General features: G+C 21.2%; 2 protein-coding genes across 2 annotated transcripts in view; one reads left to right on the forward strand and one right to left on the reverse strand.

The window, feature by feature from the left end:
• Positions 1-17,997, reverse strand: part of LOC108000322 (sodium-coupled monocarboxylate transporter 2) — an 81,796-nt gene extending 63,799 nt beyond the window's left edge. Inside the window, exons 1-2 of the mRNA XM_017060560.3 lie at positions 17,728-17,997; positions 13,749-13,911 (exon numbers count right to left, since the gene is read on the reverse strand). The gene's annotated coding sequence lies outside the window, so the exon portion shown is untranslated. The remainder of the gene's footprint in view (positions 1-13,748; positions 13,912-17,727) is intronic.
• LOC108000225 (metabotropic glutamate receptor 6-like) overlaps positions 1-27,332 on the forward strand; it is a 71,660-nt gene that overhangs the window by 41,922 nt on the left and 2,406 nt on the right. The window contains exons 7-11 of the mRNA XM_062086269.1: positions 6,334-6,562; positions 8,925-9,047; positions 18,417-18,740; positions 20,517-20,799; positions 24,359-24,558. Of these exons, the coding sequence (XP_061942253.1) occupies positions 6,334-6,562; positions 8,925-9,047; positions 18,417-18,740; positions 20,517-20,799; positions 24,359-24,558 (1,159 nt within the window). The remainder of the gene's footprint in view (positions 1-6,333; positions 6,563-8,924; positions 9,048-18,416; positions 18,741-20,516; positions 20,800-24,358; positions 24,559-27,332) is intronic.

The following is a 27,332-nucleotide window of genomic DNA, read 5'->3' on the forward strand; positions in this document are numbered from 1 at the left end:
TTTATAATCAAAAATAAATATTCAATTTTTTTATATCAATATAAGTTTTTTGTGCAATATTAATTTGAAAAAAATTTTGTAAAATTCTATAACTGATGTAATTGTGCCTTATAAAATGTAACAATTGCCTTTATACAAAAAAAGTAAATAATATCGATAATTAATATTGTCATTAAGAATTAATTTCGATCGGTAATATCATATAATAATAAAAATTTCCACCTTTTATGTTCCTAATTCTCAATAAAACATGAGATCACAACACAATTGTTTAAATATGATATAATATCTTTCAATATTATAATCATAATTTTCCACATCGTTACTATGTACATTCATAATCCTTAATAAAACATGAGATTACAACACAGTTGTTCAAATATGATACAATATCCTCTAATATTAGTACGTCGTAATTTTCCATTATAAGATTTTATAAAATATATATATATATATATATTCTATTTAAAGAATAAAAGAAATCATTGTGTCATGTAATGTTGATTTCTTAATTGAATTCATCTAATAATAATTCATCTTAATAATTCAATAATAATAAGTAAATATCTATTTTTCATATAGTTTACTTTAGCCATCGAACGATTCTTATAAAAGTATATAATATCTGTGTCAAGAATCGATCGAGAAAACGTAATTGATGATTTCAAGTATCTTTTACTTTGCAAAAATTTTTTACCAGTTTACCAAATCAAAAACGCCAATTTCAATCATAGAATGCGTATTGGATGTTAGATATGCGTTGCAGCGTGATTGGTCAATATTTTTAATAATTCGTTAACAAAAAAGAAAAAATTTTGCAAACGAAAAATTGCTTGAAATTTTTTTGCGAAATCGCTAATTTTTATTTATGATATTTATAATTTTGATAGTGCATGCTCGTTAGATTAGGATTAGAGGATTATTTAATCATTAAAAAAAACAATCAAAATTTCGAAGATATTATATATACGTGTATAATATCTTTTAACTAAAAATTCAAAGTAAATTTACATTTCAAATTTAATAAATTTATTAAATAAATTTAAATTTATATTCTTTGTACATAATTTAAATAATATTTTTAAATTTTTATCTTTCTCTAATAATAATATTCATGCGATAATGAAACTCATTGTATAATTGACCGAAAAATTATAATTTAATTATTAATAAATATCTTTAAATCTTAAATAATATCTTAAATAATTATATATAATTATTTTAATTATTGTGAATATCTTTAAATAAATATCCATTTTAAATAGAGGTTTTCTATTATTTATAAAATTTATAAAATTTTATTTTATCTGAAACGCTGTACTTGTATTTATACAAGAAAGCATATTAAAAATGAAAAAAAAGGAGGTAAATTAGATTTACTTACACAATTACAAACCTTATAAATACTTTTTTCTTATTTTATAAAGATTTTGTAATGATATGTGGAGGTTGAATAGAATAAATATGAAGAGAGACAGATATTTTAGTTCGATATATTTTTTGATATATGTATTAACAATAATAATAATCGAGCATTAATTTAGCAATCGTATTAAAATTAAAGATATACTGCTAATATATTGCTAATTTATGATATTATATTTTAAAAATTTAAAAATTATCACTTCAAATGAATTATTCTTGGTATTATTCTTAGTACCATTCTTTTCTCGAAATGTAAAATTCACAAGCATAATTTGTATTAATTATTTTTTTATGAAAAATTCATTGAAATGTTGCATTTCTATTTTATAATTATTATAATATTATGATATTTCAAAAATTATTAAAATATCATTTATTTTTTTAATATAATAAAAAAAATATAAATTAGTATACTTAACTAGATATATCAATACAAAAGAGATTAAATTAATAAATTCAAATAGATATTCTATCCTAATACAAAAGGAATTAAATTAGTAATTCAATTATTAACTCAAATAAATGTTCGATACAAGAGAGATTAAATTAGTACACTCAAGTAGATAGTTATCTTATACATAAATTATTTATATATAATATTATTATAAATTAATATAAAAGATTATCCATAAATTAAAAATATAAAAAAGATTGAATTAATAACTCAATTAATATACTAGGATATTCTATCCTAATACAAGATTAATTAGTAATAGAATTAAATTACTAATTCAATTATTAACTCAAATAAATGTTTGATACAAGAAAGATTGAATTAGTACACTCAAGTAGATATTTATCTTATATATAAATTATTTATATATAATATTATTATAAATTAATATAAAAGAATTAATATAATTAATATAAAAATAATTAATATAAATTAATACAAAAAAGATTGAATTAATAACTCAATTAATACACTAGGTTAGATATTCTACCCTAATATAAGAGAAATTAAATTACTAATTCAATTATTAACTCAAATAAATGTTTGATATAAGAAAGATTGAATTAGTACACTCAAGTAGATATTTATCTTATATATAAATTATTTATATATAATATTATTATAAATTAATATAAAAAAAAAAATATATATAATTAATATAAAGATAATTAATATAAATTAATACAAAAAAGATTGAATTAATAACTCAATTAATACACTAGGTTAGATATTCTACCCTAATATAAGAGAAATTAAATTACTAATTCAATTATTAACTCAAATGTTTAACATAAATGTTTGATATAAGAAAGATTGAATTAGTACACTCAAGTAGATATTTATCTTATATATAAATTATTTATATATAATATCATTATAAATTAATATAAAAGATTATGTATAAATTAATACAAAAAAAATTAAATTAATATACAAGAATAGATATTGTCTCGTAATACAAGAGGAATTAAATTAGTAATTCAATTATTAACTCAAATAAATGTTCGATACAAGAGAGATTGAATTAGTACACTCAAGTAGATATTTATCTTATATATAAATTATTTATATATAATATTATAAATTAATATAAACGATTATGTATAAATTAATACAAAAAAGATTGAATTAATATACAAGAATAGATATTGTTTCGTAATACAAGAGGAATTAAATTAGTAATTCAATTATTAACTCAAATAAATGTTTGATACAAGAGAGATTGAATTAGTACACTCAAATAAATGCTTGATAAAAAGAAGATTGAATTAGGATACTCAAATAGATGTTTATACTGTACTAATATAAGAGAAATTCTATATTAATATAAAAGAGATTAAATTAGTACACTCAAATAAATGTTTATTCTATTCTAATATAAAAAAGATTAAATTAGTACACTCAAGTAGATGTTTATCTTATGTTAAAACAAAAGAAATTGAATTAGTACACTCAAATAGATATTTCTTTTATCCTAATACTAGAGAAATTCAAGATAGTACATTCAAGTAAATATTTAATACAAAAAAAATTAAATTAGTACATTCGAATAAATGGATAAATATTTTATATTAAATGAGCATAATTAACATATCACAGATATCATTTGCGATGAAGTACATTCTTTTAATGCACATTAGTAACAGAAATGGTTTCTAATTACCAAAAATTTTATGCTATACAATTACAAGAACTTGAAGTAACGCTAAATTACTCAAAATATAACACAAAATAAATTTTTTTTCTAAATAGCTTAACTGATAAATAGCATTTGAAACGACATTTTTTCAATGCACATATTTAATAATAAAAATGATCATTTTCAATTACCAAAAGTCCTGTGCAAAACATAAAAACAAGAACTTAAAGTAAGGTTAAGTATATTTATTTCTAAAAATTTTAAATAAATCGAATAATCGAAATTTTTATAAATAAATTTAAACAATTCTCTTCAGCATTATCATTATGATATGAATATGAATTTAAGATAACATAATCGAAAGAATCCCACATTGTTTTATGGCGACCTATATTGCATAGACACATTTATTTTGAAATTATAAATATATTTTTCTATGAAGTTTTAACCTGTAGCGTTACACTTCACTATAATTGAATAAATCACTGAATAAGCATTTCATGGCATTTTTTTCATTTTTATATGGTATTATATTATATCATTAAATTTACATTAAATTTTCATCTTTATCAATCTTGTATTTTTATTACATTATATTATATTATTTGATATATATATTAATTAAATTAAATGTATTTTTGGATTAATTCTAAAAGTTAAAAAAAGATAGAACAAAATTAAATCGATTAAGACTTATTAAGTTTTAAACAATTGAAGTTTGTATTAAATCAACTGCATAATTATAAAAAGAAAAATTAAATTAATACACTCAAATACTTAAGCTTTTACAGTTAATATGTACAAACTTCAATTGATAAATTTAATAATAATATTTATCGTTTGTTCATTTTTAAAAAAGCGAAATCTGAAATGAATTAGTTTATTATTAATATTAAATTAAATTGAATTATTTGAATATTCTGTGATTATTTATAAATAACAAAATGTTGTTAATTAATATAATTATGAAAAGAGATTAAATTAATACACTCAAATAGATGTTTGTCTTATAATAAATTTTTAATTAATATAAATAATTAATAATTTATAATATAAATAGTTTATATTAAAAAACAAATGAAATCTGAGATGAATTAGATTATAGATATCGTGAGATCATTGAATCCAGAAATGGCAGAATATCAGATACAAAAATATCATTGTTTGATATTAAATGATGTAAAAACTATATACTTCATTCTTCTTTCTATTATAATTGTATACTAAATAATGTATATGTATATTAGAAACTTCATATTTTAAATTTATCAATTAACTTCCTTCTAACCAATTTTGATCTTGAAAAATATTATAAGAAACATCATTTTGAGCAATTTTTTCTTTTATATATATATTACATATATTATTAATTATATATTGATTTTACTTTTCGACTTAACTATTATATACATCTATGATTTATCTTTTATTATATTATTCGATCAGATAATCTATATATAACATTTATCCATTTTGACAAATAATTTTTAGACTGTAATTTCTAAACTAAAGTAAAGTAATTTCTAATTTCTTGATTGCCATACGAAATTTGTAAATATGTTGGAAGAAGAAAAATGTAGATTTTAATAAAATTTTAATAAATAAAATTTAAGTTCGAATAATTATTAATTTGATTGAGATATTAATAAAAATTTTTAATAATGTATAATCCATGGTAAAAATTTAGATCCACGATTTTCAATATTTTTCTTTTATTATTTTCTGTTGGTAAAATTAATGGGTCAATTTTAATAATTATAATAATTTTAATAATTTAATAATAATTTTGATTAACTATTATTTTTTGTTTATATATATGTGTATTAATAGTTTATATTTCCTCTTTTAATTGTTCTAATTATAAATATTTTTTGATACATTATTACTATTATTATGCACTATTTTATCATTCTTTATTTCTAATTTTATCAAATATTTGTTTCTTCAAATTTAACAATTGATAATGTATATACAATTGTTTTAAATAATCTTCAAATATTCTTAATTGAATATCGAGAGAATTATTTGATTATGGCATTATATTAAAAAATAATAAAATATCATATATATATTATTGATATAACATGAGAAATATATTGATACTTAATATTTTTTGTAATTAGTTTTTAAATTTTAATTATATATAAGATAAAAGCTGAGTATATAGATATTACTGATAATAGTAGTAGTTGTTAGTCTAGTAATAACCAATGTAATAAACAAGTAACCAATGAGTATCTACAAAATGTCCTATTTACAATTTAAAAAAAAAACTGATTACTCATTTTTACAAAATTGAATGCAACATCAAGTATAAAAATAGAAAAATAATAGCAATTTCTAAAAACGTTTAATTAAATAAAGCTTCAATTTCATTGTAGAAATTATTCTGTAATAAATATTAGATGAGAATATTTAAAAATGATCATGAAGAATCACCACTATTTGTAATTTTCCATGAAAGCAACTGAAAATTTTATTTAAGATATAAATTATTCACAAATGTCAAGATCAATTATTAAATATTTGACAAGAAAATTATATTAATTAAAAAATAGTTATATATAAAATTCAATATAAATAGTAAAAATCTTTCATTAATATCTCGAAAACTAATAAATTTTATATTTATATTTATTGAAACATAATCGAGTTTATTTTATAATTAAAGCTAAAACTGTTTTTTTTAACTACTTCAAGAAAAAAACTTGTGTATTTTTTTTTTAATTAATAAGATCAATGATTGTATCAAATTTCAAATTTATGTGATTCGTGAAATGTGTTAAAATCTTATTTGAATATGGACAAATTTTAGTCAGGACTTATCAATTGTCGAGATCCGAAATTGAAGATCAAACGGAGCAATGGCTACAAACAACGAAGATTCCTACACTTTGTTCGAGATGCAGTGTACGCAGTTGCTTACGCGCTTCACGATATGCAAAAGAATGTATGTGGTGAAAACTGGAGAGGCCTCTGTGACAAGATGCGGCCCCCGGACGAGGATATCTTCTTTCAATATTTGACCGAGGTGTCTTTCAAAGGTAAAAATACATTAATAAATTGTATTTGTATATTTTTTATTCAAAGATTGAAACAAAGCTTTAGAAAATAGATTTTTTTTTATTTTGTAATCGTTTTGATATTATTTCCATAATTATTTCAAACTGATGTAATTGTTTATTCTATATAATCCTGGATTTTATTATATATTATTAATATAAAAAAAAATAATCATTTTTTGATATTTCGATACAAATTGTGAAAAGTTTCTTAAATTTGAAAAAATTATAAATTTTTAAAATTTAAGAAAGAGTTATTAAGTCAATAATTAATAATTAATAATTCAAATAACTCAATAATATTATTACGTATTAAAAAGATATTATTTTTTAACCACTATCAATTTAATCACTATCATGATGTCGATGCAATGCTATAAACAAAATAATCTCACGTATCATTTATTAAGATGAAAAAGTATATTATCAAAAAATTTGGGATAAAAAAGATGACATTTTTTCTAGATTAAAACTAATTCAAAATCAACCCAAATTTATCATGAACACATCCCAAATTGAATAGAAACTTATTAGATTTTAGAAATTTAATTATTTATTATAACATTGAAAATATAAAATAATCTTTAAACTAAAACTAAATGATGTTTATAGTACATATATAGGAAATATAAGAAAAAAAATATTATTCAAAATATTAATTCTAAAAAATGATGAATGTCACTAAAATCATGTCTTCTTTTTTGCATAATTACCATTATCATTAATATTACAACGTGAGATATTTTATTATTATAACGTAAATGATTTGTGATAACAAGATATAGTAATATCCCTTTAGAATCCACATTTTTGCTTAATTATCCATCGTTATCTTCATCAATTCTTCTTGGAAATAGGATCTTAAAATAAAGTTTAAGTTTGCTGAACAAAACTTTATTATATATGATATTGATTTTTTTATCTTATTCATACTTTTCTTTTACCTTAATTTAATTATATAACTACAATTATCTGCTTATATAAATAAGTATCTCTAATATAAATACCAAAGCAAGGACTACTGAGTTCGAAATCACAAAAGAAAAGTTTCTAAATGTAGATCTTACATTAACACTAAACGTGGCTCAATTTCCTTAGAAGAAAAAAATATATAATATTATCCCCACTATGCCAAGCTAAAAATTGTATCGTATTACATAACATATCTCTGCCTAATCTAGTAGACATAACAATAATAATAGTAGAAATAATATTATATCAGATTTAAACAATATCTTTTTAACATCACTATGCCGATTTCTTCATTATTAATCAATATTCCGCTATCTTGTTTTACTTCATATGATTGAAAATGTATATGTACAATAATATACATTTTCCTATAGAATAGATTCCTAACCTTTCTTTCATTCCTTTTCTACGCTTTAAAAAGTGTGGTGGGAGAATCCAGAAGTGGGGAGAAATGGCATAGTGAGTCAGTCTACTATAAATCAAGAGCAGAGATGGACAAAGTTTTAACGATAAATTAAGAATAAAATTATTTCAATAATTTATTCAAAGGATCGAATAATCGCAAATTATTATAATATTAAACATCTAAAGTTATATGAAAAGTGAATCAACTATAATAACTACGAATAAATATTATTCAAAAATTTTAAATAAAATTATTAAATATATTTAATTTTATTTAAAATTTTAACTAATTATTTTTTCAGAAAAAGTAAGAATTGCATCATGTCACGTGACCATATCTTTACCTAATCTAACAGTAGTAAGAATAATGTCTCCACTTTCAAGAGTTGTACTGTCTCATAAGAATTGATTAATATATTGCTTGAATATATTCTACCTTTTTTGCTATATATTGTTATTACTAATTGAGAATAATAATAAAAATCCATGGATATATCGAAATAAAACGAAATAGAACGATTCTGCATTAGTACAGTGTCCCAAATAAAATGTCAATTGTAAACAAACAGAATTCCTTTGTTTAGGGAACTATTCCATATACTGTGTCAATGCTGTAAAGTTTCTCATTCTATTTCATTTTATGTTGATACATTGTTGTCGTTTATTGTCATTGTTTTCAGTCAATCACAATGCAATATATAATGTAGAAGTAGAATAAAGTGAGAATGTAAATATTCTGCCTCTAGCAATAGCAAAAAAGATAATTTAATTATGTATTTTCTTCGTGTAAAAATTTACGAAGAAAAACTAAGTTATATTTAATGATAATATAAAATCTGACAATTTTTGGTTAATATTGAGTTAAAAGTAATTCAATTTTTTTTAATTCTTTATAAATTTAAAATTTTTATAAATGGATTCAATCTTCTCTTGCTAAGATAAAACTCGTTTTTTTTTTTTGTTTCAGACGAAGCCGGGAATGGATTCGGATTCGTGGACGCGGTTGACGGACCACCAAGATATTCCATTTTGAATTATCAACGAAAAGTGAACGGTTCGTACCATTGGACAGTGGTCGGGAACTACACATGTAAGTCAAACGCTTTTCATCATTCTTGATTTCAATAATAGAAGATAAATAGCGAGAATCAAGCATAATGCAATTTTCAAGAAATGATCTTTTTAGGCTAAAAATATCAATTACTATATTAAAATTAAGATGATTTTTGACATTTTTACCAAATCAAATTAGTATTGTTATTTCTATTTCCAAAGCATGTGTGTTATGTTTTATTATTTTTATTTTATTTTGTATATAAAATATAATTTAAAAGATAAAAAATAAAAGATAAAGGATTGGAAATATTAATTAAAATATCAAAAGAAATCCATGAATCAAATATTATGCTAAATAAGAAAAATATGAAACTTTTAAAATTTCTTTCTATATTTTTTTTAAATATTTTGGAATTAATTAAATACAATAAATAAGTGATTCTGATAAATTCGAAAAATCTTTTTATATAATTCAAATAAACAATATAATAAATAAACAAGTAGGAAACCGCTATTTAAAAGATGAAATCATTTTAATTATAAAAGGAATTATTTTTCACGACATCAGTCATATTTATTTTCATATAAAGTATATGCAAGTAATGATGATATGCATTCTCATAATCTGTCAAAATAATTCATGAATATGCATCAAATGAATATTCAATTATTGAATATGATGTTTTAGATATTATTGAATAACAAAACAAAGGAATTTCATTCTTTGGATGAAAATGAAGATGATTAAATTAGAATTAGAATTATCAATATTATTAATAATTTTCAATAATTATTAAAGTTATTATTAAATGTAAAAGCAAATAAAAATAAATTGAGTCAAAAATTTAATGAAATATTAATCTATATTCATTAATATCTCTTATAGTAACTTTGATTATGAAAAAATTGAAATTCCAATTATTTTCATCCACTATGGATATTTTAATGATATCATAATATTAAATTGGATATGGTTTGTGCCATGAAATAATTCATGTATAAACAATAAATGAATAATTGATAATAAAAAAATGCTTTTACACATTATTTTATTAAAGATTTAATAAGATAATAAGATTTAATTAAAAATTTTTTAAATTGATTAGTTTGTTGATTTTATTTATTATTTTATTTGTTATTTTATTACATTAATGAATTGAATATTTTCATTGATAAAACAATTTTATTGTTTAAAATAGTTATATCTTTACGATTTAAATCGTAAACAATTTTCCAAATGAATTTGGAATTGTGTGTGAATTTATTTTTAATGAATTTTAATTTTCTGTGTCTAAATCAATTCTTTTTTTTTATATTTATTTGTGATTAAATGCAAATAATTGCTCTTATTGAAAGATTTGTTCACTTTCATTTCCATATTTAGTTTCCTCTTCTCGTGTGTGTTTATTCTTCAAGTACATTTATTCATAAACGAAAATTGTTCTAATTGGAGAATTTCTTCATGATCGTTTCTCTACATATCTATTTCCCTTCTCTCGTATTCATTTTTTTCAATAAACGAAAGTAATTGTTCTGATTAGGGAATTTCTTCACCTTCCTTTCTTTATACGTCGTGTGCATCTAATTTTTTGATAATTGATGCTATAAATACCGCTCCAACAGATTATTTTAGTTTTCTGTAAATTCATTTGAGAGTGAAACTTTTTTTTTTTCTTCAAGTGAAAATTCTATTCAAAATAGAAATTCAATACTTGAACGGTTTAATCCTTATTCTCGTCATTTGTAAAAAATATTCTTGAGAATAATTCTTGAAAATTTTATTTTGAAATGTATTCAAAATAAGCAAACCTCTCAAAAGTTGTTCCTGAGAATTTTTTGCAAATTAGATTCTCATTTAAATCATTTTCAGATAGTGGAAAAATATATTTATTGCAACGCTTGTATTTCTATAAGATAGTTGCGTTAATAAAAGAATGTATTAAAATTTTTCGAATGGAATAAGCATAAAAAGATGTTTTAGTAAAGTTTTTAATATTTGAGATTGAAGATTAAAGATCACAAGCTGCATAAAAAGAGAAAATGAAAACGAGAAAACTGGATATTTGTGCACGTTATATACATATATGTATGAATACACTTAATATACAAAAAAAATCTAAAGTATTCAAAAATATAATATTGATGTTTGAAAAAGAAAATAAATTTAAAATTCATTTTTTTTTAGTTTGATATTTTATACAAATATCCATTCTAATAATAAAAAAATAAAAGAATGTACATTTCCATTATTTTTATTTCTTATTAAAAAGAAGATATATGAATCTTCTTATTAAAAAAAAATTCTACATATATATGAATAATTTTTGTATCTAATTTTATTCATAAATAATCTCTTTCATTTATTTTTTATTATTATTACATATGTTTAATTTGATTTTTAAAAACGGTGTACGTTATCAATTGAATTTTTCATTTTTACACTGATAACGAACCTTCTCCAGAAATTTTTGGAACATAACATTGAATTATTTTCCATGAGTGAAGCGATTACGTCAACTACAATTACATTTATGAATTTTTTAAAAAAGTTTTGAAATTTTTACAATCAAATTTCTGATCAAATTTTCATAATCGTTCAGAAATTTTATTGTAAAAAATAATTTTTATTCGAATTCGATGGAATTTCATATAGAACGATTCAATTTATAGATAACTCAATATTGTACTGTGTTCCTTGGTATAAACAATCACTATTTCTAACAAGTTTATTTAATCATTCTCATTTATTTAACGATTAATTTAATACATTCTTCGTGTATGAAATTAATACAATAATAATTGAAATATAATAATTATATTTTATCGAAAAAATAAAGAAATAAAAATTTTCCTAAAATTCGTATCAATTATTTATATAAAAAGCTATAAATATCTAATTAATTTAAATTTAATTGAATGTGTAATATGTAATTATCATGTAACAATTATTTGGATTGCAAAAACGAAAAGATTACAATATTGTGTATCAAATAGGCATACGAGGAATATTTTCGTAACGAACATAAGTATATATTTTTGTTATATGTTTAACAATGTTAACAATGCAAGATAATATATTTCATGCTAAAAAGATAAAAAATCACAAAGAAAAGATTGAAATCAATTTTTTTACAGTGAGAATAACATTTTTTCTCATTTACGTTGATACGTTAAAAAAAAAATGAAGATTAATAAAATATTCTATTTATAATTCTCTAGTTTTTTTTTGTAATTATAAAATTTTTTTATATCTTAATTTTCTTTATATAGTTAACATTTGCATAACTTCTTCGAATGATTGAAATTCGATAGTTGATTTTCAAATTATTTGGATTTTAATGATTTAATTTGTTTAATAGAAAATTAATAGAAAATTCTTTAAATCGAATAATTCTTAAATCGAATATATTTTAGCGTTGGCTCAATCAGAAATTCATACATATTTCATCCTTTTTCATGTTCATTTAACTTCACTTCAAAACTTTGCAGCTTTTAATATTAATAGCGATATAATTTTTACTTTTTACGATTCGATTACTATTTTGCCAAGTAACAAAATTCTATTTTATTCAGAACGATTTTGGACGAATTTGAACGATTAAACATTCTATTGTAAATGCTTTGACCGGGCTAGGAGGATCGTATTAAATTTCTAATTAATATTCTTATAATATAGTGCACAAATTTTGTTCGCCATGTTTTTAATGCCAATAAAGAACATTTGAATGTTCGAAAAAATGAAAATCAATTCTTTATAGTTTCGATTGAATCCGTGGCTTAACATTCAAATACTTCATTTTCATGAATAAATTTTTCAATTTTTTTTTTTCTAATCTTAAATTGTAAATTGTGTCATTTATGATGGCATTCAATTTGGGATTTTTGCGTTTTTTGAAAAATGATTAATTTCAAATGTTGGATAGTATTGAATATTTTATGTAATAAAGATTCGTTAATTTTTTAAATCATATTAATTTCAAAAAATTCAACATTTCTCTTTCAATCACTAATTCTAGTAATTGAATTTATTTAATAAGCTATTTGCAAATATGAGTCAAATCAGATCCCCTATTTTATTCAATTTGTATAGTTAATAATACTCTCGTCATCAGAGCTTTTAATTTTTTAAAAGCTTATATTTTAATTTTTTAAATTATGAATAAATAAAATAATTAATATTAAATTTCAAATTATTTTTCCTTCGATATTTTTAACATACAATACAACGAGATTTGCATAAAAGATTGCTGTAATTTTGTTTCTCGTACTTCTAATGCCAATAAATAACAATCATTTTTTATTTGAATGGTTCTTCTGCAATGATTGAATATGATCCAATCTTATCCTAATTGAAATCGAGAGTTTTATCAAATATACAAAATAAATGTATTTAATTAAATATAATTTAAACACGAATAATTTGTAAGTTAATTAAAAAAAAAATGTTTTGTCTTTATGAAAATTTGATATAAAGAGATATATTATGCAATATAGTTTCTTTCTGTGATAAACATAGAGAACATATAAAGAACGAAGATGAATTTCAAAAATAAAAAAATAAAAATTTTCAAAAATAAAAAAGAAACTACATATTATAATAGAATATAATAATATAATATGATAATTATAACACAATGATATATCTTTTTATATCTTTATATTAAACAATCTTTCATTCATTCAATATTTCAATCATTTTCAAAATCAGACGTGGTGTATAAAAGTTTGTACTCACCCATACTTTGTGTTATTCTTTTTTTATGACTGGAATTTTTGAGATTTATAACGTTGTTTGTCTGATTACTAATGTTGTTAAATCTTGATTGTGATGCATACCAATCATGTTAAAATCTTTCTTCACCTTTCAATTTCGTACCATATCGTGATATTCCAAAAAACTGGAAAAAAAAATTTTTTTTAATGTAACGAAGAATAAAAAAAGTAATTTTAAAAATTATTAACTTTAAAATTTGTATAAAGAAATCACAATGGTTCATTAATATAATAGAATTTGATTTGAGAATAAATTTAATTTGACTTTCTATAACATTAATTCTCAAATTAACTAATGTAACTTATAATATAATGTATAAAAAATTGCTCTGATTTTATTCGTCGTAGAGATCAGAGGATGGGCATGTTTCTTGCGAATTGGTAGAATTCGTTAAAATTGTAGTTAGAGGGGTAGCGAAAGAAGTTGATTGGTTCTAAAAATAGAGGAAAGGAAAGATGGGTGATCGACCAACTAAGAATTTGCAAGCAATAAAATCATAAATCATAGATTTCGAAAAAACGTGTTAATTGTTAGAAATATGGAAGAAATTTTTTTTTTATTATACATGATATTATGATACATATTTTATGATTCTATTGTTGCAATGCAATTATAACTTTTGGCAGCAATCAGAATGGTCAGATTCTATTATTATACTTAATAGCTTAGTTTTTTTCTAGCAAATTTCCACAGAGAGAGAATATGTGACATCACATTATCCCCACTGCGACGAAACTCGCGACGAATCCTACAAACGAAAATCATCTTACCTAAGTGCGTAATCTAGCAATGGTAGTAGGGATAATGTGATGTTACATTATCCCCACTACGCCAAGCAAGCGTCGTATCGTGTCACGTGACGTGCCTAATCTAGTAATAATAGTGGGGATATTTGACGTCATATTATCCCCACTATTCCAAACAAACATCGTATCACGTGACGTGCCTCTGCCTAATCTAGTAATAGTAGTGGGGATAATGTGATCACCAAGCGTTGTATCGTGTCTAATCTAGCAATAGTAATGGATATAACGTGACTTCATATATTCTCCTTGTATAGAAATTAAACCATGTTTAATTTAAAGATAGTATAAAGTTTAAATTTAATAATTCTATCAATTATAAAACTATCCGAATTGTATCTTGAATTTGTATCACTTTTTATGAATGATTTTTTATTGATTTATATTATTTTATTGATTTATATGATTATTATTATATTTATATTTTATATATCTTTTTGAAGTGAATTTATATAATTGTTTCGAATGAATTTGTAGAATTTATGCTTGAAATCTTCCTTTCTGGATTTTTCTCAGAATCTTCAGGATGCATTCTGATTAATTATTGTCAAAAAATTTATTTTCAAAATAAATGGTTTTAATTTTGAAAGTCGCTATTCTTTCTTGTATCCTTAGCATTTTTAATTGATGAGAAAAATATCTCAATATTCGAAAAATATGAGGTATTCGATTTTCATTTTTTGAAAGATCTCCAGCTTTTTTTTCAAATGAAAATTGTGATTTTAAATGTTTGTTAAATTATTCTTCAAAAATATTGAATTTATATATATATCAAATAAAATAGATTAGTAAAATAAAATAGGATATATATATGTTTTCATTTAAAAATACAAGAAAATGAAAAATTTAATAGAATAAAATTAAAACTTCAATTTTAAATATCAAAAATAATCTATTTTATTTGATTTATTCTTCAAATGTATGTAAAAATAAAACTGTGTAAAAAAAATATACATTTTATATTCATATGCATTAAAATTAATTAATTTAAAAATAAAAAAATTTTTATTTAATAATTAATGGTAATTAAAATTTTATATTTGTTTTTATTGCTAAAAGAATGTTTTTTACGAAAAATTAGTTTGTATTAAGGAGCATAGTATAAAATATAATATAAAGTTGTATCCAGAACATAATCTTCGATAACAAATTTTGAATTTATTAATTGTTTAATATATATATTTTTTAGTATTTTCAGTAATTAATATTACTTTGAAATTTCAAAAAATGAATCAATTTTTCAATTAAAAAGAAAAAATATTGAATTATACTTTGAATCTATTAAAATATTGAATTCATCAGAGTTTTTTTTCTTTTTTTTTTAGTAAGAACATATAGTGACATTAATATATCATAATATATTATTAATTTATCATCTTATTATTAAGAATCCAAAATGGAAATTAGAAGTCATATTATCACATCATATGCATTATTATTACAAAAATAAAAATATTGGTTAGAAAATTATTATTAATTTATTTATACAATTTCTAAAATTCTATATCAAAGATAATTAATATTTTAAATCAATTATATGATAATTAAATGAAGACTGATCGAAAATAATTGATGTTAAGTAAATTAATTCATCATATATATATACATATATATATGAGATGTTAGATATCATTTACATAAGTTAAGTTATATTTAAAAAAAGAACAAGAAAATTAAGATAAAAATGACTTATTTGAATACAAATTCTATAAGTGAAATTAAAGAACAAATATTCTAATGCTATATCTACTATTCCTGGCGAAAAGTTTTTGATTAAGCAACGATATGCAAAATTTTTAAAAATAATTATAATTTTTGAAATATAAAATATCAAACTCACAGATGTTAAATCAATTTAATAAAAAACAATTATAAAAAATATAATTTAAACTTTTTTATCAAAAAGAAAACAATGAAAAAGCAAAACTTTAGTTGAACATATATTTAATATTAATAATATATAATAAATGCAATTATACATGAAACATTTTAAAATATTAGATATTTAATAAAGAAAACTTAAAAATAAAGAAAACTAAAAAATAAATTTATAATTCGTTTATTTTTTTGTAAATTCATTATTCATGGGCAATGAAAAAAAATTTATGGTTTGTCTATTCGAGAAATAAAAAATTTCTCGCATATAATAGAAAACCTTTTTCTGTTATTATCGATCTCCTAACCAGAAGCTCTAGGATGATGTGGCCTCAGAATAATGCTGTTTTTAAGAAGAGTTTAGACTAGCAATTGTATATGTTTAAGATATATGTATATGTTTCTAGTTGAAGCGTAACATGATCCCAAATCCAAGGTTAACATATCTAGCTCTAGCTATGGCTAATTTAATATCTATTTTTAGGAAAATTTATGATAAATATTATCACTATATCCAGAGAAGAACAAAATTTTAATAGTTAAGAAAATTAATAATAAAGAAAGTTAATATTAATAATTTATTATTCAAAACATCGAATAACTACAAATAACTATAGTGTTAACCGATCGAAGTTATGTGAAGAGTGAATCAACTATAATAGTCATGAATAAATGTTATTCAAACATTTTAAATAAAGTTATTTAAATAATAACTTAAAATAATTTTATTCGAAATTTTTAACTAATTCTTCAACGGCTTCTGAATTCTAATCTTTGTGTGACCAACTTACTTGAAGAATTTTCCACGATCTTATTGGCTATTGTTATGTCCTATCATGATCTTTTCAATTGAACGATAGAAGGAATTTCTGAGGACATTCACGAAAAAAAAAAGGAAAATTTAACAATGATTTAATTTAACAATGAAAATATAGAATTGAACATCGTTGAAAATGTAACTAATGAAAATGTTCAAATATATAATTGATATATAATAATATCATATAACCAATCATTTGGAAATACAATTATCTGTTATTCGATGCTTTGCAAAAAACAATTTTCAACTTCAACTATTAAAATTTTGCTCATCTCTGTGAGCAAATCATACCGCCAGATAGAATCAAAAAATAATTTTATAATCACACATTGCATACTGATTATTAAATAAATCTTACTATGATATTGTGAAAGACTCAAATCTCGTATAAATAAGCACAATTATAACACAATCTATTTATTGTTGTAAGAAAATATATTACCTGTTACCAACATCCAGCTGATGATCAATTGAAAAATCATTCTATCAAGCTTAGGTTATCGAACTCTCATCTATCACTAAACTATTGCGAATGTGATCGTAATAATAAAATTTTTTCAATATTGTCGCAACCATTTTGATTGTTTTTTTTGCACGAAAAATAATTGTTTTTTGTTTAAAAATAATTGTTTAAAAATCAGCATATGAAAAAATTATTACAATTTTTGTATTTTGTATGTTTTCAAACTTGTATTATAATTTTCATTTTAGTAATAGAATAGGCACTATATTAAAAAATAAATATAATTTTATTTATTTTTAATGTAATTTTAATAATAAATATAATTCTATAGTTAACGAATTATACTTTCATTCTTATTTCCATTTTCTTGAATAACTCTTTTCGTTTTCAAGATATAAACAAGTATGCATTATTTTTCAACTAATTCTCATATTTTCTTCCAATTATCATTTTGCTTTTTCACTGTATACTTCACAATATAAAAATTTAAATTATTCTTTTTTGTATTTGCTTTATATCGTACTATTTTATGTGTTTTATATTTACACTATATTATTTTACATTTCAAAAATTATAATATACTTAATGAATTTCGCGTTTTGAGATATATTTTTTTAAAATAAAATATTGCCAGGGATAGTATCTATTTTTTTATGTTCATTATATAGTGAATGAACGAGAACAACCGATATTACAACTGGATCGAGACAAATTGCGATTTCGTGGCGAACAAGCGACCGAGTTCCCCACTTCTTCATGTTCTCATCCATGCGGTTCGAATCGTATCATGGTTCGAAGGAAGGAGGATCCTTGCTGTTGGACATGTCAGAGTTGCGGCCTCTATCGGTATAAAGTGGACGAGCAGAGATGCGAGGACTGCATACTGGGTACGATACCGACCGAGAATGGAACTGGATGTGATCCTATTCCCGAAGAGTTCGTCGAATATTCGAATCCCTGGGCGATTGTTGCGATAACAATAGCCGTTTGCGGTAATTTCAGACAGGAAATTTAACCTGTCTTTTCTCTTTATTTACACCAGATCTAACTGACGAATCAATTGTAGCTTTTCGTTTGTTCGAAATGTAAAAGATCATATCTTTAAAACAAGACAATTTCTTTCCCGTCGTTACTTTATTTCTATAGCATGCTAATTTCCTCACCATAGATCATTCATATTCCTCTATCATGCTTTACTTTATGTGAATGCAAATATAAACATACAATAATATCTATTCCTAGCCTTTTCCATCTTTCTTCATAGGACTATGACAGGAGTGTAGAAATAAGAAGAAGAATCACATACGTTAATTGCGTAAACTTTACGTAATTGTAAATATACATCTACAATTAGTAACATAAGTTCTTAATCTTCTTTCTACTCTTTTTTCATGCTTCAAGGAGAAGGAAGAAAAGTTACGAGTTACCAGTTGCTAGAACGTGGACTTCAGTCACACGAGTCTTATATATATTAACAGATTACATAATATTTCTTTAATTATTCATGATTATATTTTACTATGTTTTGTTTTATCGATTGTACGTAATGTAAGTTTGTTCGTGATATAAAATCGACTAAATAAGAGTCGTGCAACTTTTCGAGGAAAAAATATGAGATCGAAAGCCAGATTCGTGTGGTTTTTCAGAGGGAAAAAGTTGACCATATATAACCTTTGACTATTTATAAACAACTGTTCGAGAGGAAGCCTGGATAGTCATATTATCTTTATTGCCGATACATTAGATAGATAAAATGCGGCGCTTGGTTTTAACGAAACTGATCACGTGATGTACTTCTGTTTAATATAATAGTGGTAATGAGAATAATATGACGTCATGTGGCATGATGCAAAAATTTGGCTATATGTCTAATAGTAATGGTGATAATGTGACACATTTTTCTCATACAGAAATTCATAGAATCGACTCACTTTTAATAGTAAAAGTGATAGCGTATCGCATATTCAGCTAATTAAGCAATTAAGAAAATATTTTGTATTACACGTATTTTCATAACCGATTTTCATAACCATTGACCGAAACAGTTATATAAAATTTTATTGCTTGATGAAGAAAATAAATGAATATATTAAATATAATTGAAAAAAAACGATGTTATGATTTTCTATTAAAAGAATGTTAAAGTATGCTCTCATAATCTATGAGAATTCCTATATAAGTACATTTATATTAATGCATAATACAATATATGAATATTATGTTTATAACTGGTGATTCGATTCGATGAACAGATTATAGTATGATTAGAAGATATTTTCATTATTCCTCTGGTCATCTTCTTATAGACAAATAATACATGCATAAAGTTTGTTCTAGTAATTTGTATGATACATATAAAATAAATATTGTGAAGAAAACTTCCTTTATTTTTTAAATAATTGATTTCTTATCAATCTTCTTTTATAGATAAAATGTTTTGATTAAAACACAAACTTAAGTAGTAGTACAATAATGAATGATTTTGTTTTAATCTAACCTAATTTCATTCAACCATAACAAGAAATATGGAAAGTCCAAATATGAAAAATCGCAAAGCATATTAGCCGTAATTTTATCGTTTATCACAACATTGCTAATTTTTAGTTTATTAATTTAACATTATATCTTCCCTTTTACTACAATTCCCTCAAAATGGCAACAAATACATAATTCTGTCGAGAACTGAATTAAGGTTATGTTGATATTTAATTAAAGTTATTATTATTGAAACAGCCAAGGATTCAGAGAATCTCAAAATTACGTTACAGGTATAGGTCTGACCATGTTTGTTTGTTCGGTGTTTTGGATCTACCGCGAGACTCCGATGATCAAAGCGTCTGGCAGAGAATTATCCTTCTTGCTGTTGCTCGGCGCGTTTGGATGCTTCTCAATGACGTTCGCCGTCGTCGCTAAGCCTAGTGTCGAGACTTGCGCTATAGTTCGTTTTGGAATTGGATTTTGCTACACAGTTTGTTACGCTGCACTCACGACTAAGATCAACAGAATTCATAGGATATTCAACGATCCTGGACGAAGTCCACACAAACGACGGTAAAGAGATTTTGATTTCGAAATTTATCAACATTATTCGATTAATGACAATACAATTTTTGATAAAAGATATGGATCATTTTTTAAATAGAATAGAATTAATATTCCATTGGTATGGTTCCATGAATTTTTCAAATATTTCGGATATTCGTTTTTTTTCTTCATAATTGAAATGATTAATTAAATTTTTATTTATTAAAACATTCATAATTTTTAACTATAAATTTTAAAATTGTTTTTAGAATCTACTTTTCAAATTCTATTAATTTAAAAAATAATTGAAAAAATATCTAGAAAATCTAAAAAAATAAAATTTCATCCGATTGAAATTTATTTATTATTTATAATCAGTTTAAATCATGTTAGATGAAGTGAAATAGATAGAATTCAAATTACAGTGATAAAATGATAGATGATAGACTGATAGAATGATTGAATAATTTCACTTTCTTTATCTTACTTTCATCTGATGCAAATTTATAATTTGATAAATAAACTTCAATTAATATTTTTATATAATAATTTTTTAATTTGTTCTAATATTACGAATATATTAATATGCTACATAATTCGAAAATATATGTATATCATAAATATAGACAATACATAAATTTACCAAAAATTAAAAATATTAAAAGTTAGTCTTAATAACTTGAAAAATTATTGAAAAGAAGACGAAAGAAATTAAAAAAGTAAAAAAAAGTTTTGCAAGATGATATTGATGGAAAATGTTACATAATTAGAAAAAAAATAATAATAATAATAAAAAATATAAATAAGTAATAATAATTAAATTTTTAATTAAGTAATATAATTATCCAACATTTGTGATAATTTTATCGATCAAAGGGAATGAAAAAGTAATTGAAATAATAATAATTTTTAAATAAACAAACAAATATTGTTTTTTTTATATTATAAGATAACAAGACAGTGTTTCTCAACTTACAGATTGCAATCAGATATTAGATCGCTTAAAATTTTTAATGAATTATAAGAATCACTTTTAAATGTGTATGATTTTTTTTTATATTTATTAATACAAGATGTCTCATTTAAATAAATTGTTGATAGCATTAATAACATTGAAAAATATTTTTCAAAGCTTTTTACAAAAATTTAACATATTATTTAATTAAAAAATTTTGAATGCAAAAAATCTATTATTAATTTGAAATGTATTTTAATATTCAATATTGTAAAATTTATTATACGAAAGACAAGGAAAAATATACAATGTGATATTTTTTTTTTTTAATCCTTTCCTTGTTTTATTATCATCGATTTTCGAAATATATGAGAATAAATCGATTTAAATAAAACATTCTGTATAATAATTCTAGATAAAATTTTTATATTATAAACATTTAAATTTCGATAAAATTGTAAATATAATATATATTGTAAACAATTATATTTATATTCGACAGAATTTATATTACATGACAGAAATATTAGTTTCGACCTTCATAATTTGACTCTTGAAAAAGAATGCAGTTAATATTTCGAAGACAATACATATTGTGTTTTTCAATTGAATAATTAGCTTTAAAACATACTTGATGATATTCTAATATCTATTATTCAGTATCGATTGTAATATTATTATATCATTATCATTTATTATGAATTTTTTTCAATTATTAATTATTATTTGTTAAAATTTATTATCATATAATAAAATGATTGATTTTAAACAGATGATATTTTTTTTCTTTATTTTTCTTTTTTCTTTGTTTATCTTTTAAGGTCAAACTAGCTTTCAACATTTTTTAACTTATACTTTCGTATAACCAATTTTCTATATATTTTCGAATCAAAAAATTATATTAAATTATATAATATTGAAAATTTTAAAAAATTAAAATTATAAAAATTATAAATATAACAGCAAAATGTCATTTAAATTATCATCAAAATTATTATATTATCAAAATATCAGATATATTTGAAATTTATCTGTTAATTATATTATAAAATTTTTTAAATAGAAAATAAATGATAAGAGATATATTATTTGATATAAGAAATTTTTTTTACATGAAATCATATAGAATGTATGAAAATGAATTTCGTTTTTTTAAATAGAATCATAATTTTTATATATCGATACATTCATATTTAATTATTTTTTCTAAATAGTTTTTAAATTATCTATATTAAAAAACTAAGAAGTTAGAAAAATATTTAAATTTTATAGAATTTATCGTACAGAAGACAAGAAATAAACGAAATAATATTAGTTTATGCTTAATTTATGCAATGTCTTATATGTAATAATATTTTTACAAAATTTAAGTTAAAATATCTCCCAAATTAATAATAAATTTTTGACATAATCGATTTAATTTATTATTTCTTTTAAAAAATTATTTATATCAAAAAATCATTAGTTTAAAAAATATTTTATCTTGAAATTTATAAAAGTTATATGAAAAATAAGAAAGAAATGATATTTCATTTATTATTTTTTTTCTTTATACAAATTTTAATTAATGAAATTTAAATTGAAATATTTTTTAAATTAATGCATGAAAAATATATGATTCCATATAAAAAACAAGAATTATTTATTTAAAAAAAATTAATAACATCAAAATGTTCTTTCTTCGAAATTATTCAGTTTTATTTGAAATATTTTTTAACATTATTTCAATTTGAATTCATCATTTAATTCCATATTCTTACATTAAACATATCATTTATAATATTTTGCATACAATCTTATTAAGTAATCAGCTATATTTTATTCCTTTGAATGAATGATAGTTTTTCTTCTTATGTCAATAATTCCGAAAACCAGATCTTCTTTTCCAGTATCTCAATTAGCAGTTAATGAATTTCACGTTAGATATATTATTATTAATTATTCGTAACAATATTGTTAAAAATAAGAGAAATAATATAAAATTGATAGATTAGCATATATAATAATAAAAATAATTATAAAAAAATGAGAATATAAAAAATAATAATTAATAGAATTCTGTCATTAATTGAATAATATTTCTTGATAATAATAATGTATATAGGGTATCTTAAAAATATAAGAATATCTCTTAATTGAAGATAATTTTAAATATTTTATAGAAATTTTCGTTACAATTTTGTTAACAAAAAACACTGGTCAATTACAGACCACATAGTCTAATCGAAACCATAGTGTTGGCTATAAACCGTTTATCGAGCAGGAAATATATATATTGCTCGAAGCAAAATTGTCCAAGAAAATATATTGAATATTATAGTTTATTTATTGTTTATGATATAATTCGATATAATGTTTTTATCGATAAGAAAATATTTATTATATTATAACATATTTTCTTCGACATATATTGCTTGAATTTGTTCGAGTTCGATTAGTTGGTTCGTAGCCAACACTACCAATTCGACTAGGCTTTGTAATTGGCCAGTATTTTTTGTTAACAAAACTGTAATGAAAATTTTTGCAAAAAAAAAATGTTGCTTGAAATTGCTTCAAGAATCTGAAGTTAATAAATGTTTTTAGATATTATTTTTTAGACACCCTGTATAACGTATAATAATGTATTCACAGCTTTACTAGCCCACGATCTCAATTAACGATCGCATCGATGCTAATTCTGATCGAAATCGTGTTCGATGTGAGTTGGTTATTGAAGGAACAACCAGCTGTAGAACACTCGTATTCTAGAAGATCTGCGAATGTCAGAATTTGTCGAGGTTCTGAGAACGGTTCTTACGTGATTGGTTTATTCTATCCATTCTTGTTGACCGGTAAGTACAATAATATTTTAGTTTTCAATGCAACGAAAAATTCGTGGATTCCAAAATTAAAAAAAAAAGACAAAATGATTTTGAAAGAATCCCAGGAAAAATGTTTTAAACTAGAGTTTGTTTTAAAAAATGTTTCAATCTCTTCAGTGAAATTGACACATTGTTTAGTTTTCTTTTAAATTAAAATTATTCTAAACAAAAAAAAAAATTAAAATTTGTTGAAGAATTTTTTAAAGTATTAAGTAACAGTTTCTTTAATGTCTTATAATATTGCAAAAAATTAAACAACAATAAAGTCGTTTAAAATCGTAAAATTTTAAAGAAAAAAAGGTAATTTCACTTTTTTATTTTGTTTTACAACAAAAAACGATAAAGATTGTTAACTTTAATGCAAATAACTTTATCTTTAATGATAAATTATTTATATTACAAAAAATTATTATTTAAATTATTTATATTACAAAAAAATATTATTGCAATAAATATTCTAATAAACTTTAAAATATTCAAGAATAAAATGTTTGTATATATAATTAATTTTTAATAATTCTTTATTATTTATCAAGATTTGTTATTAATATTTGTTATTAAAATGATAGAATTACTATTATATATTATTATTAATAAAATCATTTAGTTTAATATTTATATTATGAATATTATTTAAGAAATAAACAATAAATTTTCAAGATAATTTTTAAGATATAAAGAAAAATATAAAAAAGATATAAAAAAATATTTTCTTGAATAATCAATTCTTTAATTTATTCTTTATTTAATATACATAAAATCAAAATAAATATTATTTATCAGCTAATAATTAACATTATTTGAAATAATTATTTTTTATTATTATTTGAAGTAAATTTTGTTCAAATCTGATTCATTATAAATTGAAAGATACATTATTATTATAATAATATAATAATATAACTATACTAACAATTTTGTATATTTATACAAAATTTATAAATACACAAAATATATATATTTTTCGATTTCTAATAAATTGAATTGCAATGTCTACGAAATATCGGAATTTTCATTCCAAAAAGAATTTATATTCGAAAGCCTCGATAAAAAAAGGAAAAACATTAACAAAATTAAATATGTTATGCATATATTCCTTTAAAACATTTTTATAGCAAATATATATTTGTCTTCATATTCTAAAAATTGAGATCATAGATTTTTTTTTTCAATTGACATCATATTTATATATTCAAAATATACGTTGATAGAATGACAGGATGACCTCTAATCATCCGATTAAATGATTATGTGAAATAATGAGTAGAAAAGAAAGAATAAAAATTTTGAATTTAAAGCTTCGTTTTCGAATAAATCAATCGTTTTCTAAAATTTATCAAATATCGAGAGAAAATTATTTTATATGTGAAAATAAACAAAAAATAAAAAAGAATAAAATTTTATTTTCTTTTCTCCGCTTAAATCTTTATTTTGAAGAATATAATTAAGAAGTTATATTATATGTATATAAAGATAATCGAAAATAAAAAAAATTCTATTTTCTTTTTTTAATCAATAATTTTTATGATTTTTCAGATGTCATTTATTGATTATTATTATTATTTTATTACTATTATTTTGCTATAGTTTATCAGAATTTATTAATTTTATTATTTATTAAATTTTGAGTTATACTCAAAATTCAATTATCAAGAGTGAATATGTAGAATCAAGGATTATCCTATTGTAGAGATAATTAAAATTAATTCTATTTTCTTTTTGTCAGTGATTTTCATGATTTTTCAGATATTAATTTTCATTTATTAGAATTTATTTAATTTGTTAAAATTATTGTTAAATTTTGTTATCGTTTGAAACTTTCATATTGAAAGTTCAATAATTGAAATCAAAAAAAAAATCGTATAGCAAATTTCAAATTTTGTTATTATTATAATAATAATAACAAAACTGTTGAAAAGGAAGATTTATCATTTAATTCATTTTGAGTTCAATTTTTTAAATATTTTTTCGATTAAATTTTTCCAAAAAAAAAAAAAAGAAAAGTATATTTATTTTTCTATTTATTAATGATATAAAAACATCTATGAAAAAAATAAATTGATAAAAATTGAAATTGAAATGAATTTTGAGACTGTTTGCTTTGTTACAACTTTTTTTTTCACGAAGTATATATATTAATAGTTTAAAATATCGATACTTTTTCATTGAATATTTATTATTTCATCAAATATAAATACTTATATTCTTTATTCTATATCGTATATAAATCATCGTGTGAAAAAATTGTGTAAAATGCACACAAATCCATATGAAAGAAGGCTAACTCACCTCTTTTGATGAAACAAAATATATAAAAAAAAAACTGGCATTAATGCAAACTTTTAGTTCTTTAAATTTCTATTTATATTCTTCTTTTGAAAATACAAAATTATAATAATATCGTAATTCGTAAGACGTATGTTCTCTAACACAGATATTCGATAACTAATGCTCTTTCTTATACCTACTGATATGATCACGAAAGTACTGTATTATTTAAATTGTTTGTAAACAATATATTTTCTCATTTTACCTCATATTGTCCCATATTTACCTTACAATAACTGTTATTAATATCAGGATATAATACATGAGAGTTTTTGTCATATATAGGGTGTTAATATATTTATGTCCAATTTTTGACTATTCGGTTTGACTATTTATTTTATTTTGACTATTTATTATTCTTCTAGATACAAAAAAAAACAAAAATTATTATGCAAAAAAATATCATTTAAAACTTA

This window comes from Apis cerana, linkage group LG16 (assembly GCF_029169275.1).
Source record: "Apis cerana isolate GH-2021 linkage group LG16, AcerK_1.0, whole genome shotgun sequence".
In the NCBI taxonomy this organism is placed as follows: domain Eukaryota; kingdom Metazoa; phylum Arthropoda; class Insecta; order Hymenoptera; family Apidae; genus Apis; species Apis cerana.